The sequence below is a fragment of the Lepidothrix coronata genome, unplaced genomic scaffold (assembly GCF_001604755.1).
Source record: "Lepidothrix coronata isolate B3197 unplaced genomic scaffold, Lepidothrix_coronata-1.0 Scaffold2, whole genome shotgun sequence".
NCBI lineage: Eukaryota > Metazoa > Chordata > Aves > Passeriformes > Pipridae > Lepidothrix > Lepidothrix coronata.
The window spans coordinates 14840259-14854735 of NW_016690182.1; the positions used below are offsets into that span (position 1 = coordinate 14840259).

The 14477-nt window shown below is 45.5% G+C and overlaps 1 protein-coding gene across 3 annotated transcripts in view; it reads left to right on the forward strand.

Moving 5' to 3' along the window:
• LOC108498648 (ligand of Numb protein X 2-like) overlaps positions 1-14477 on the forward strand; it is a 30058-nt gene that overhangs the window by 5949 nt on the left and 9632 nt on the right. For 2 of the 3 annotated variants that reach the window (XM_017817621.1, XM_017817602.1), the window contains exons 2-5: positions 6392-6846; positions 9293-9519; positions 10883-11079; positions 12441-12806. In XM_017817621.1, the coding sequence (XP_017673110.1) occupies positions 6446-6846; positions 9293-9519; positions 10883-11079; positions 12441-12806 (1191 nt within the window). In that variant the 5' untranslated portion in view covers positions 6392-6445. Of the gene's footprint in view, positions 1-6349; positions 6847-9292; positions 9520-10882; positions 11080-12440; positions 12807-14477 lie in introns of those variants that run through there. The other variant, XM_017817611.1, reaches the window with a different exon arrangement.

Below are 14477 nucleotides of genomic sequence, written 5' to 3' on the forward strand. Positions count from 1 at the left end.
ATAAAAAAAAATAAAATCCACAAAAGTTGCCAGTGGTAAAATTTCCATAGGAGTCTTTGGGCCAAATCCTGTAAATTGATTTAAGTGGCTGGTCTGACAGAAGAATTCCTGTGAGCACAAAAGGAGCAACTTGCACGTTTGTGTGGAACACAGGGTGTGGAAGGACGGTAGATATGGTGGAAGCATCTTGCAAGGGTGAGAAGCAGGAAGACAAATCAATAAAACAGCTTTTTCTGCAGCAATGTCTTCTATTTGATGGCATTTAGTTTATCTGTTTTTCAGAGCCATATGTTAAAACAGTTCCTATTTGATCCCTTGGAAGAAAAGGGGAGGTAGAAAGCATTTTATACCACTACTTAATTCCTTAAGAAGAACGGAGGAGAGAGGAAATTTATTGGCTCTTGTTACCCAGCTAATATTAACTGAATGGTGACAGCAGAATGTCCTGCTCTGTAGAAAGAACTGGGATTCCTTGTCGAAATTACATCTGTGTAGCCCTGCTCCTTTAGCATTTAGGGTCCCTGTGAGACAGTCCCTGTTCTGTGGAGTCAATAACTGAGCTGAGAAGCAAATTATGTTAACATATGGTAGAGAGAAATAAACCATAAGTACCAGATTCTCAAGTTTTCATGTCAGCTTTTCATTCTGCTAACATTAAAAATGCTTGCAATATAAAGTGTTCATTGCTAGTAAGATTTGAAAATTGAGTATTACAAACTTAAGACATCTTTTCTTCTGTTGAACTTTCAAATGTAACAACAAAACAGTTTTTTCTTTTTTAAAAAAGTAAATCTGCCTTGAAGTGAGTTATGTCAAAAATGGAAATCTATGTATCCTGCTGAAGAGCTGATGCTGGACAAAACTCCTTGGGAAAGTCTTGCTCTACTCAACTAAACCTTTTAGCACATCTCTTGGGATAGGATTTCCTGGAGTAATAAGTCTTTTCTAGTCTAACAGCATAACAATTCTGATTATAACCACTGAAAATACAATTGGTTTTCTGTTTTCTTTTGGGGAAAACAGGTACTCTCCAGAGGTTCAAGCAGATCAAATACCAAATTGTTTAACAAGCACAGAAACCCCAGAGGGTTGGAATACAACTTGTTTTCACATTTATGGTTAAAGAATGGGCATAAATGACAGGGACAGGAGAAATTTTAAAATGTCAATCTTTCTATTGATTACAGTGAAGCAGCTTTGATGTAGAGTTTCTCAGCTGAAGTGTTCACACACATGCTGAGGGAGGTGGCTTATTAGAAACCCTGTGGCTTGAAGGCAGTCAGGTAGTGAAAGGGTTGCTTCTTATTTAGCTGTATAAATTCACCATTTACATGAGATTAGACTTCTTACTTTTACATTCAGTGGCCTGATCTTCAGTGATATCAGAAAATAATAAAGATAATAGGAAAATGTATTTACACCTGAAACTATTCTTGCTTGGTATTGTGTTTTTCGTAAAAGTGACCTACTTTAAGTATTGCTTATCCAAATCCTCTGATATTTCAACACTATTTTCTGTGCCTCTTTGTAAACTAGAGACAGTTTACTGGTGGTTGTGAAACGCTGTGGAACACGCTGTAAGTGTTCAGTCAGGACTGTAGAGTGTGTCATATAAAACCTGTCCCATTCCATGGACCTGAACTCTTCCTTCCAAATCACCATGAAATTTGGCACAAAAAGTCCTGTTACAGAACACTTTTTCAATGCACTTCTCTCTGCTTTTAGAATCAAAAAAGTGGCATTCTGTGAAACACAAAACTTCTTAACTGAGTGAAAACTGTTTAAAGAAAGTTTAGTGAGAGTTCTGCCACATTTTCTCAAGGTTTATTGCTGCAAGGTTTGGGTTTGCTCCATTCAAATCCCCCTTGAACTCGCTTTGATGTGATCAGGTGGGTTTGGGTCAGTGCCCTGCTGCTGTGTGCCCTCAGTCCTCTTAATCCAGAATGTGCTGGCTTTGTTTTGTCCAGCCCCAAAAAATTAATTAATTGTTTAGCCTTTAGTTGGAATGTTGCATTTCCAGTCTCCCAGGGAAATGTTGTTATAAATATAATAATGGCATAATTATTGCAGTGAACCATTGCACAGCAGCAGATGTGGGGCACGCACCTGCAGCTCTTATTGGGCTTTTCAATAGCACAGTCCAGAGAAACACATCAGTGATAACCCACAGCTGCACAAAAGCATAAACCAGTTGTGTTTCTGAAATACTTTCCATGGTACAGCTAGTTCTGTAATATTGAGAACCATTTCATTGAGAGATTATTATTTTTTAATTATTTTTGAACTGAAGCAGTTGGAGACATTCCTCTAGTCATCATATCTGTTAGGAGGCATTTTACACTCTGTTCTGTGTCCTCACTGCAGACTGGCTGCACGGTTCTGTGTTTTGCAATATGTGCTCTGGCTTACTCACCATACTTGTGGTTTTATAAATCAGTTAGTTAACAGAAACAGTCTTGATTTTCTTCTTTTGGTTGGGTTGGTTTTTGTGTTTTGAGCTGGTTGGTTGTTTTTCTCAGGAGCTTTCTATATGATCTTAGATAGGTCCCTTGAGATCCTATTCGGAGTCATAACTAAAGTGGTAAATTCCCATGAGTTGGTGCCTCTATGCGTCTGATTTTTACCCTCTGGTGATGTAATTTATCAGTCTTTAAATGGGAATAGCAGCAATGTTAAACCTCAGGAGGATGTCATGAAGGTAAACACATTCCTGACCCAAAGGGACTTGGATCAGATGCTGGAATTGTTTGAGCAGACAGGTCTGGACTGAATGGGGCCATAATTTGTGTTCCTCACTAAAGGGGGCAGAATGAAATGCCTTAAAAACAAGGAGCCAGAGCTGTGTTTGGAAATGCTGAGGCTTCAGATGCCGAGTTCGGCAGCGGAAATGTTGCTCCTGGGACAGCCAGGTGCCACAGCCACAGTCCTTCCCAGTTACCGAGCGCCAGGGCGGGCACAGGGATGGAAAGAGTTCTTAGATAATTGTGCTTTTTTTTTTTTTAAAGCTGTAGAAGTGAGTCATCAGTTCTATTTGCAAGTCTGGGGGTGCTGAGCAGAGTGTGTCCCTCAGGAATGGCTCACTGCTCTGTGGTTCTTGGCACTGTCCCTGCCGGAGCTATTCCCAGGGATGTGCATGTGCACAGGGGGGTGTTATTTGAGGCTCTGTGCCCTGGCACAGTTCAAACAAGAATAGGCAATGTGCTAATATTGTCAGGAATAGTCTTGCTTTGGCAGGAATATAGATTAGACTGCCCGATAAGTCTTCTTTAAAAAAAAAAATCTGTTCTTTGAGTCAGTGTTACAGTACAAGAAATCCTACTTTAAAAAAGAGAAAACCAACACTGATTTTCTAATTTCGTTTTTGATAGTAAAGATAAAGGTGATCCCAAAGCAATCTTTCTCTAACCCACATGGGGTAAGAAATGAGGAAATATAAAGAGATATCTGCTGGTTTATTTTCTTCAGTTCTTTGTTATGTGTAGGAATGGGGTGTGTTACTCTGAATAATTCAAGCTCCAGAGGCATTTATCGTGTTACTCTTAGAGCAGCACAGTCCATTGGAGCAGCAGCACATGTACATGTCAGGCTTTAGCAGTTCCATGGACTCAGTAAGTGGTAATGTGGGACCAAGCCAGCTCCTGATGTTGATTCCCTCATTCTGTGCATTATGTGAGGTGTAGGGAGAGACCCCAGTACTGTGGAGAAAGGCAGGAGCAGAGAAGGTGCCACCCACGGTGGCATTGTTGGGAGGAAGCTGGAGGGGGAGAATGGGATAACAAGAAGACCAACACAAGAACCAAGGGGGTTGTTTGGGTTGATCTGATCTGACCTTCAGAGGTTGGAACAAGTGACTGAAGTGATGATAACTGTAAAAGGCTGAGTTTGTATCAAGCCTCCCCTCCAAAGCTGGACTACTGGGGACTTCAGATTGCCTTAAAACTGGCTTGTTGGAGCTGAGGGGACTGTGTGGAGACAGGGCATGTTCCAGAGCCTTCAGAGGTCTGTGCTGAATGAGGGGTGAGCAATTCTCCTCTCCCAGCACATCTGCTCTGTGCCTGAGTCACTGAGCAGCAGGAGGCTTGTTGGAGCCTGCTGCCCTCCTGCTCTCTGCCTCCTACCCTGTCCAAGGCTCTGGGCTGCCTTTCAGCTCTGAGGTGTCAGCCTTGGGTTCCCCAGCTCTGCAGGACTGTTTTCCTTATGGGAGGGAAAGGACAGTGGCATAAATGTAAAATTCACCCCAGCACTTTAAATGAAATTTTCACCCCTGGCTTTCAAGGATCTCGAGGTGAGACAGCAGATTAGCTTAGAGTTCCAGGGAAGATAAAAGCAGCACGATTGTGGTGGTATTTTTATCTTCCAGGAGTTTTGAAATTACTCATAAATGGGATTAATCTTTTATAACCTTTAAACACAGAGAGGAGAGAATGAATTTGGTAAATAATCTGAAAACCCCCCATATAAAAGTAGTTTATCAGCAAAATTACCATGGGGTTTTTTTTTGCTGAGAAAGTAGATTTGTTTAATAACCTGCCAAAGTTTTATGCAAATAGTACAACCCGGAGCACAAGTGTTTCTTATTGGAAGGTGTTTGCCTTGGAAGGCTGGTGTTCATTAACTGCTGGTGCTGAGCTGATTGATTAGAACTGGGAGGTGACTTTGGGTGATGGGCTGGTGTTGAAATGTTTCTTTTTCACTTGTGAGATAACTCCAGATCAGCTGAGGATTTCTTACAAAGCAAATGGCAGGGGTGCCTGTTTCAGGAAGAGCTGTCTTCTCTGGGCAGCACCGAGTGAGCCCTGCAGCAGTGAGGGAGTAAAGGCAAACAGGAGTTAGGGATGTTCACCAGCCTGAGCTCCTCAAGGGGAAGGTGCTTCCCAGCACTGCAGCAGCAGGAGAGAGGAGCAAACAACTCCTGCCCTGTACCCACCTGGAACCGTGACAGGAACCTTTGAATGTTTTGAAGTGAACAAGGGGAAAAGTTCTCCTGTGAAATGGCTTCATTCTGTTGGTGATACGTTATCCCTTTAATTAAAGAGCTGGCAATTAATTGGAGTGATGGATGGTTTTTACTAGAAGCCCATGACTAATTTTTTCTTGCCATCCTTGCTCTCTTATTGTTCTGTCTCCCCTCCTCCCCAGGTGCTGCTGTGCCAGCCATGGCCTCCAGGCACTGGTACAGACCAGTGTTCACTCTTGCTTGGCTTTTACCTGTTCCAGAGAAAGCAATTGTTTGCAGATATTTTCCACCTTACCTTTCAGAAATTTTCCATTTCCTCAGAGTTTTGCAATTTTTTTTGTTGTTTTAAAAGAGCCTGGGATTTTTTATGTAAACTTAAAAGAAACTACCCAACTCCAAACTCTTCAAAACACCTCAGCACCACAAAACCCCCCACTGTGTCACACAGAGTGTTTGCTTCATTTAGTACCACATTTCTTACTTCATTAAAATAACTGCCAGGTTCAAAAAGCCCTCCCTGCAGTCATGTCTGTGCTGTAGAGTAACCTGCTAGCAAACTCAAGGGAATTTGAAATGAATTACAACAGGCAACATTCAAAATGGATGTGACTGAAGATATTTCTATTAAAATCAAAGCAACAGCTACAAAGGACTCAGTTTACCTCTTCTCTCTCTCTCCCTTACTGAGAGCTCAAACCTTTCTGTGATGTTACAACACTGATGTGGACAATTCTTTACATTTTTTCCACTTAGGAAGCTTTAGTCTTTTTATAGGAAATTTATTTCTATGGCTGAACTCAGGCATGGATGAGTGGGGAACAATGCATTGTTTGTTAAAACAAATTTTTTTTAAGGGAGTGGGCTTAAAAGGAAGGAAATGTGGTTTAGATTTAAGTTTCTTTTGAAATTTCTTCCTCTTCTTTTACATCATCCCCCCACCCCCCAAAAAAAAAACCGAAACAAAAATCCAAACAACTGGAAGTCTCCAAATGGCTTTTTCAATGTACATATCTTCAAAATATTTGGTATAATCTGGAAAGCAAAAGAAAAATCGTCAGCTTAAAAATTACTGTCTTGGTTATCCTTGCCTTCCCTCCCTGGGTTGTTCTCCCTGGAGAACATGTAGGCTTTGTCTCAGCTGTCCCAGCCCATGTGTTGGGCAGGGTTTGTCTGGCCTGTGTCATGGTGTGTATGGAAAGGAACTCAAGCTTCAGTTTACCCACGTGCTCAAACCTTTTGCTGAACGAGGGCCTTGGTTCTCTGATCCCTGGGTTGTTCATCCATGGGGGTGTTCCGGAAGGAAGAGCCCCAGGAGGGTGAGTGGGGGTGAAGGTTCCAGGGGGAGGAAGCTTAAGGCAGGCATTCAGTTTAATTTTTAATTAGCTCTCTCCAGAGGGCAGTTGGCTGGAAATGTCTCTCTCTCCCTCTCCCCAGAGGTCCTGCGGCAGAGCTGCTGCATGAGCAGTGTCCCCAGCGAGGGAGTGCCTGATGCTGGCTGTCATGGCTGATCCTGCCCTGGAAGAACACGTGTCCCAGGTGCCTGAGCTGTGCTCCGAGTGTGGCCAGTCCCACCTGGTGCTGGACAATCACCTCTACAACTTCCAGGACGAGGTGGACGATGAGCTCATCTGCCACATCTGCCTGCAGCCCCTGCTGCAGCCCATGGACACCCCCTGCGGGCACACCTACTGCTTCAGGTGCCTCGAAAACTTCATGCAGGAGTACAGCTTCTGCCCCATGGACAGGAAGAAGCTCTCCTTCCAGCAGTGCCACAAGTCCAGCCTGCTGGTCCGGAACCTGCTGGATAAGCTGATTGTGCTGTGTCCCTTCAAGGCCGAGTGCCAGCAGACCATGCAGCGCTGTGAGCTGGAGGCTCATCTGCACAACAGGTGCTGTCCCCTTCTGTCCTTGTGTCACACCAGGGTTGTCGTGCTGCTCAGCAGACACATCCACTCTCAGAGCAGCTCCTAAACTGGGGCGAGGTGGGACACCAGAGATGACAGAGGGTGAGGCTGCAGAGGTGGGTGTGTGCAGACAGGGTAATTGTGTGTGTGTGTGTTGTGAGCCCAGCTCACACGTGCTCCTGAGGCCAAGAGTGATCTGCTCACCTGCAGTTCCTCTGCAGACACTAAACCTACCAAAAAATATGTTTGTATATCCTGATCTGGGGCACTCAACTCTGAAACGATTATAAACGTGCTTATTCTTGTTTCACTTGCACAGAGAAGATAGACAGGCACAGAGTCAGCCCTCTGAAAGCCAGGGACCCTGCAGTGTTGCCAGTTTAATTGGTCCAATTAAGACGTGCAATACATAAGTCTTTGATTCAAATAATGCAAGTCCCTCCAAGCTGCACATTACACAGTGTCTGAATCACCTACTTATAATTCCATTATCTTCTCATTCTTTTTCCAAGAAAGAGAAGAAAATGAAAATTAGTTTTCATTTCTGTTTCTGTCCTTGCATAGAGGAAGGGAGACTTTGTGTTTCAGTGCTTCCACTGCTGGTTGAGCTGTTGGCAGGCAGAATGATGTTGCTTTAAAAGAAGTGCAGGTGACAAAGCTGTTGCTGTGGCACTTGAACCCTTGTTCTTGCCTGGTTAATGATTGCAGGACAGGGAGCTAAGTACAAACCCTGTGCAGGTGGAAGCAGCCCTCCCTTGGCACTGTGTGTTCTGTCAGTGGGCAGTGAGAAATTCCAGGGGCTGTTTCCTTCAGCTGTGTTGGAGCTTTTAGTGGTAGTGGCATATTTAAAAAATCAGCCGAGCAACGTGCAGGGAACAGTTACACTTGGGATACCTCTGCAGTCCCTGGTGGTTCTTGTTCATCTTTGGTCCCCATGAGCTGAGAGCTTATGTTAGAGCAGGGGAAGTGCTGGAAGGTGCTTGTGTGCCCCTTTCCCTGGAGCAGTGGAAGTTTACAATCTCCTTTTTCTCGAAGTAGCCCTTTGTCCTGGTTGGTTGTCACCAGGCCGAGTGCTCAGACTGCAGGGCTGGGGCCATGGCTCACACCAGGGCTGGGCCTTCCTCTGCTCTGCAAATCTGCCCTGCTATCAGTAAACTCCTGTCACTCCTTAATCCCTCTGGCACAAGAGTGAGGAGGGAGGGAGGCACCCTCAAATGTTTAGAGAGCTGTTTGGAAACTGTATCATTGTTTGTATCTCCCTTGAGGGGTGTATTCTAGGAAGTGAAACTGTTTCACCTGGGCTGTGGCTGTAGTCACACTGAAAAATGGGGAGGAAAGAAACGGGTTAAAAACTCACCCTGGGATTTGGGTGTTCCTATTTTTCAGTTTTAACTGAGATTAATTGATAGCAGAAGATTTAAGAAAATAAGAAGCATCTAAAAACTTATTTTCTCAGGGGATTTCTCTGCCATTTGCAAAATTAATTTTTTTCTTGCCATCTAAAGAGGGCACAAGTGGATCAATCAGCTCCTGTCTTTAAATTTCAGGATCATCTTACTGCTTGGAGAATAAATGAGTAGGAATAAACCAGAGGAAGTAATACTGGGGTGAGACTTGTTTAGCCAGAATGTAAATAGTCAAGTTTAATTTGAAAAGTGAGTAGTAAACACCCAATACTACCCATGTCTCTGAAAGTGATGATCTTGCATTCACCACCCTCCTCACCCGTCACCTTTTGTATAAGGACTCACAATAAAAGAGCTTGTTCTTCCTCACCCCTTGTGCTGAGAGAGGCTGGTTGTGGTGTATTTGAGCACAGGGAACATTTTGGATGGAGAATTACTTCTGTGTGGGGAGCACCCAGTGGGATCAGAAACTCTAAATTGCTCTCATTGAGGCAGAGGCATCAACTGCATGGACTGGAGGAGGCTGGGGCTGGAGTGTGTCTGAGGGGCAGGGCTCATTCCACAAAACAAAATGCACAAGCCTCCCTTGCTGCTCTTGTGTGCTAAAAACAAAGCCTAATTCAAGGCCCAGCTTGAAACTTGAGCCACCTTCTTTTCATAAAGATACAGTTCATAGTCATCTCTAAAATGTCAGAGCTGAGTATTTGCTTATATTTTAAGTATTGTTCTCTTCATGGAGTGTTTGCCAGGTAAATATTTAGCAAGGGAGACTCACATTCCTCTTATGTTCTCCTTCTTAAAATAATTTGCTTAATAATTTTGAAAGTAGTGAAACTGCAAGCCTGCTCTTAAGCTGATATTAGTACAGGTGGAAGCTGAAGGTCAAATGAGAATAAGTTTTAGCATCTGTGCTACCAGCATTGCAGCTGGTGAGATCTGGAACATACATTTGTCAGCCAGAGCTTGCATGTGCCAGGTCATCCAGGCAGGGACAGCACTGACAGACCCTGACAATCTCTCTCCAGGTGTCCCGGGTTCAAGAAATACAAATCTGAACTACAGAGGAAAAAGAATCCCATTTCCAAAGGGAAGGAAGATCCTCCCACCAAGGGGGAGACAAGCACACCCAAGGATGCAGAGGTACCAGGTGGAGGCTCATCACTTGTGGCAGAAAGCTCTGGAGCTGCTGTGGTGTCACTGGGGACTGCTGAGCCTGGGCTGGTTAATCCAGCTTTTGAGGAGACTGAAGAAGGTGAGAGTTTGATACACAAGTATAATTATGTATTTATCTTTTATAATATAAAAATGAGGTAATTATCTCAGACAGTTCAGTTTCTAAAGTGTCCCCAACACTCTCAGACATCCTCAGTGCTATTCAGCCATTAGCAGCCATCAGAGTAATCTCTTTGCTCAGCTTGTCCTTGAGCAGAAGGGAGATATGTTCATGTGCATCAGGGGTGGCAGGATCTGCTCACAAGCACAGAACTGAGCAAAACAATTTGGAGAGCCTCTGTTAGACAGCAGCGAGTATTTGCAGAATTCTTTGCAGAAACAAAGGCAGTCCCTGTCCATGTGAACGTGGAGCCAAATAATTAGTAACTAGGAACTGTTCCAGGTTCTTTTTAATCTCGTTAGGAAAATTAAATATACAGTTTCCTGTATATTCATGGTCAGTCCCTCCCTAATGGTGTGCAGTGAGTGTGTTTTTACAGCATAAGTTAGGGTTTGGATTAATAGTCAGTTCTGAAAGCCTTGCAGATAAAATAACCATCTCCAGTGTAGCACCGCTTGTCTCAAGCCCTGTTAGGAGGCAGCAGCGTGGAAATCCCTGTGCCTCTTTCAAAGTTACTCTCAGCTTCCAAGTGAGCTGGAGCTGACAACTGCTGTGCCTGGGACAGAGGTAACGCACAGGTCAGTTCACTTCTCTCTTGGCTTCTCCTCAAGTGCACTTGGAGCAGGTTTGGTGACAAGTGCCCTTCACCCTGCCAAGCATTGCTCTGGGCTGTGTCCGTGCTGGGCTGCCTGAACAGCCCAGTGCTGGGAGATTCAATAGGACCTGCTAACAACTACTCTCATCTTCAAAGTGAGGCATTGCTTCATCCTCAGGATGCTGGGAAATAGCCAAACATGACTCCTGTTTTACAGGGGGGCTGGGAAAAGAGAAGCAGAGGAAATTAGAGGAAGGAAGTTGCGGTGAGGTGCCTATGGTAAAGTCACTGCAGCAGCAGAGCAGTAATTACTGGGTAGTCCCCTTCCCTAATGGGCATCATGGAAATTGGAATTTGCTATGTGTGTGCTTCTAGCAGGACAGCTGTCGCAGGAGGAAAATACACCTCTAAAGAGTAGCCAAAACATACTGAATGCCCTTTAATAGAACTCGAGCCATAATAATAAAGAGTTTGAATTCAACATAAGCTAGGAGAAAATGGGAAGCATTCTGGAGGAACTGTAAAGAAACAGAGGGTTTTTAAGCCTTTCATCTGACCTTTTGTCTCCTGATAGCTGCTTTCCCTCCAGGCTTTGAACACAGCCTGCCAGGGGTATGAATCTTGTGGTGCTACGAGAAGGAAAATTCTATGAATGTGTTGTTTTTTCTCTTCACTTTCCTCGAGCAGACCTCCCTCACAGAACGAGTCTTGTGGCTGAAACCGCCACCATTGAAATCCACCGAGAAGACCTGGAGGAGGAGCTGGGGATAAGGATCGTGGGGGGTAAAGACACCCCACTGGGGAACATTGTTGTTCAGGAAGTGCTGCGGGACTCTGTGATTGCTGCAGATGGGAGAATAGCACCTGGGGACCATATTCTGGAGGTAGGAAAAACCCCACTGGTAGTGCCATTGCTACTCCTGACTTGACATGAGGGCTGGGGGAGGAGAGCTGCCTGGAAAAACTGGGAAATTTCCACAGCTGAGGGTTTTAAAGCACTGATCAGACCTGTGTATCAGCAGCATTGTGTATCTGCTGGGGCTGAGGAGCAGACTTTTGTGGCTCCTTACAGGCACACTCATATTTCCCTTGCATATTTGATGGTCTAAATTTAGACCATTTTGGATAAAGTGGAAGATTTCTATCTGGTAATTTTCACGCAGTAGCTCCGTTTCTCTCCAAAGGGCGACGCTCTAGTCAGGAAGTCTCATAATTGCTTGTTTTCCCATGTTGCTTAAGCTGCATGTTCTCCATGGGCAGGTCCAAAGTGACCTTATGAGTGAAGTGAGCATTAGACATGTGATGTGAGCAATGCAGAGCACCAGCCCACAGTCAGGGGAGTTCCCAGGTTAGTCACCTGTGTGGCAGTGGGGGACCAAGGGGACACCAGCTTTGTGCAGCAGGGAGGGGACACCTCCAGCCCTGGCTGCCCAGGCATTTGACGGGCCACGAGGACCTCACTGTCCTGTGGGATCCTTCCTGATGCCTACACACGGTGGGACTCTTGGGGATGGTCCTGTGCAGGGCCAGGAGTTGGACTGGATAATCCTCGTGGGTCCCTTCCAGCTCAGGATATTCCATGACTGTGGTTCCATGAAGGAGTGGCAGCCCCACATGCACAAGTGGCTGATCCCATCTCTGACCTGGTTCCTTAGGGAGACCACTGGAGTAACTTCTCTGTTATCCAGTGGGATTGTACATGTCTCAGTCTTGGCTAGGTGTTAATAGGGCAGGTCCTCACACTTAGTCCCAAAAGACTGCAGAGAGTCTTATGTGACAACTGACAAAGTGAGAACTCTGAGTTACCTTGGTAACAGCGTCATTAGCCGGGTGATTCCAGAAGCTTGTGGACTGTGGACCACTCCTCAGCTTAAAAGGGAGGATAGGCAGCCTTCAATTTGAGCCTTTTCCAAGTCTGTACTGAAGGCTGGAAGTTAAGGGAAAGTTGCCAAGGAATGGAAGGAATGACTGAACACTTTGCAGTGTCAGGTTTGTTGGTATGTGAGGTGTCCTATCTCTCCCTGCCCTCAGTTAATCACCAGCAATTACAGTCTAACTTTATCTGCAGCTTTCTTCATTCTTTTTGAGAAAACTGCTCTCTGATGTGCCTCAGAAGCAGCTGCTGCAGTTAGAGCCTTGCACAGGGAGTTTGACATCCTGCTCCAGCTGGGTGATGTCCCACCCTGTGCACAGAGCCCAGATTCCATGGATCCTGATTAGAGCCTGTGCTGTGTTTGTCTCTCAGGTGAATGGTGTCAACATCAGCAGTGTGACTCACTGCCAGGCTGTCTCCTTCCTGCGCCACCCAGGCCCTGTTCTCCACCTCATGGTCCTGCAGGAAAAGGGCTTTTCCAACAAGACTGCACAGCAGGATTCCAGTTCTGCAAACCGGGAAGTGATCCACGTCACCTTGATCAAGAGAGACCGCTCCGAACCCCTGGGAATCAAACTGATCAGGAAGACTGACGAGGCTGGGATTTTTATTCTGGATCTCTTAGAGGGAGGTTTGGCAGCCAAAAATGGGAGGCTGAGTCGGAATGACAGAGTGCTGTCAATAAATGGGCAGGATCTGAGGCAAGGGACACCTGAGGCCGCAGCACAGATCATCCAGGTGAGCTCAGGTGTAAGATGTGGATGGGAATGCTCTGCAGCTCTTTGGCTGATGGCAAGGCTCCTGTTCTGACCCAAGGGCTGGCAGAACACACAGGAGCAACCTGCATTCTTTCAAATATCTCTTTGGGAAAGTGACTTCCCTGCAGATGTGTGGGATCACCACTTCCACATGAAGACAAACATGAAGAGTGTATCACTGTGAGTCACTCTGACAGCTCTGGGGCCAGGCAGTGGCTCACGTCTCAGTGGTTCATCCGAGGTGATTGGATCTCCTTGGTGCTGTTTGCAGCCTTTCCTGCAGAGGGAATGTTGTCTGCACTGTGTGGATTCATAGAGCAGGGATCAGGACAGCCCTTTGTGATTCAAACAGAGGGAAGGTGCTTGTTGGGAGCTGTGATGGGCTGGCAGCACAGAACAAAACCCTTCGGGCTGATTTGAAGCCCTTTCTTCCCATTTTCCCTGTATTTGGGAAGAGTCTAGAAAACAACGGGGGGCCCCTCAGACCGAAAACATTCCAAGATGCTAAATGGGTAGAGGAGGGGTGGTCTTCCCCTGTACAATTAGGAATTGCTGCTGTTGCAGCATGCCAAATGTTTTGGGGAAAGCATGGGCAAGGAATTTTGGTGAAAGGATTAAGGGTTGCTCGTGTGCAGCAGATATCACATAGATCAGTTTAAGTTCTTTATCTCCTGGGCAAGTACCTCCAGTCTGAGGTTTTATCTGAGGATCCTGACACAATACATCTCATCACACTGTTTACATCCCAAAAGGATGTGAGGTCAGTGCTGAGGGAGAACCAGTTCTCTTCCTGGCAATCAGAGGAGCACAGTGCATGGGAGAAAAGAAGGGAAAGGGAATAGTTCCACTACTGAGATCCCTTTTCATGTTAAATATGTGATTCCATTCTGTGGCCTCTTGGAACTTGTTTGCATCCCACAAGTGCTGCTGTATTTCTGTTGCAATGTGGACACACAATTCCCAGAAGAGGAACTCTGTCTCATCCCACTGGAGCCAGTAACCGAAGTCTCAGAACTGGCTTCATTAGGTTTGGGGATTGAATCCTTTTGAAGTAATATTTTTGTAAAACTGTGACAGTTTTACAAACGTTATCTGTTCTTCTGAGGGCTAACTCCAATTCTTGGTTAAATGTAACTTAAAAAGTCCCTCTTCCAAGGCCAGGGAATTCCCTGCTGCCTGCGTGCTGTGGCAGCAGGGAAATGGGGTCCTTCTGTGGCAAGAAGTGAAGCAGCAATTATATTTCTGTCATGCCCTGCAGGAAACACCCAAGGGAGCACATCCACCCTACCCCAGTGGAGTCCTTCCCAATAAGGGTTTGTCAAGTGATCTGAAAGAACACACCAAACCAGAAGAGCAGTAACAATAGTGGGGACTTCCCCTGTAGTTCTGCCAAGGCCAGACATACAGCTGGTTAAGTGTTTAATTGGCAGCAGACTCAGAGCAGAGGTCGTGTCTTTAGGTACTCTGGGGGAAAAATGGCTGGGAGATGTGGAACAATGGAGAGCACAGGCTGGGAGGGAAAGAGCTTGAAGAAGTTTCTTTACAATGAAAGGAAAGCCTCCAGTGCTTGTCACGACAATGGTGTGGCCCAGTCAGTGTTCCAGCTCTGCTCACCTTGGATCACAACACAATATGTCATTTTGGCTATTTG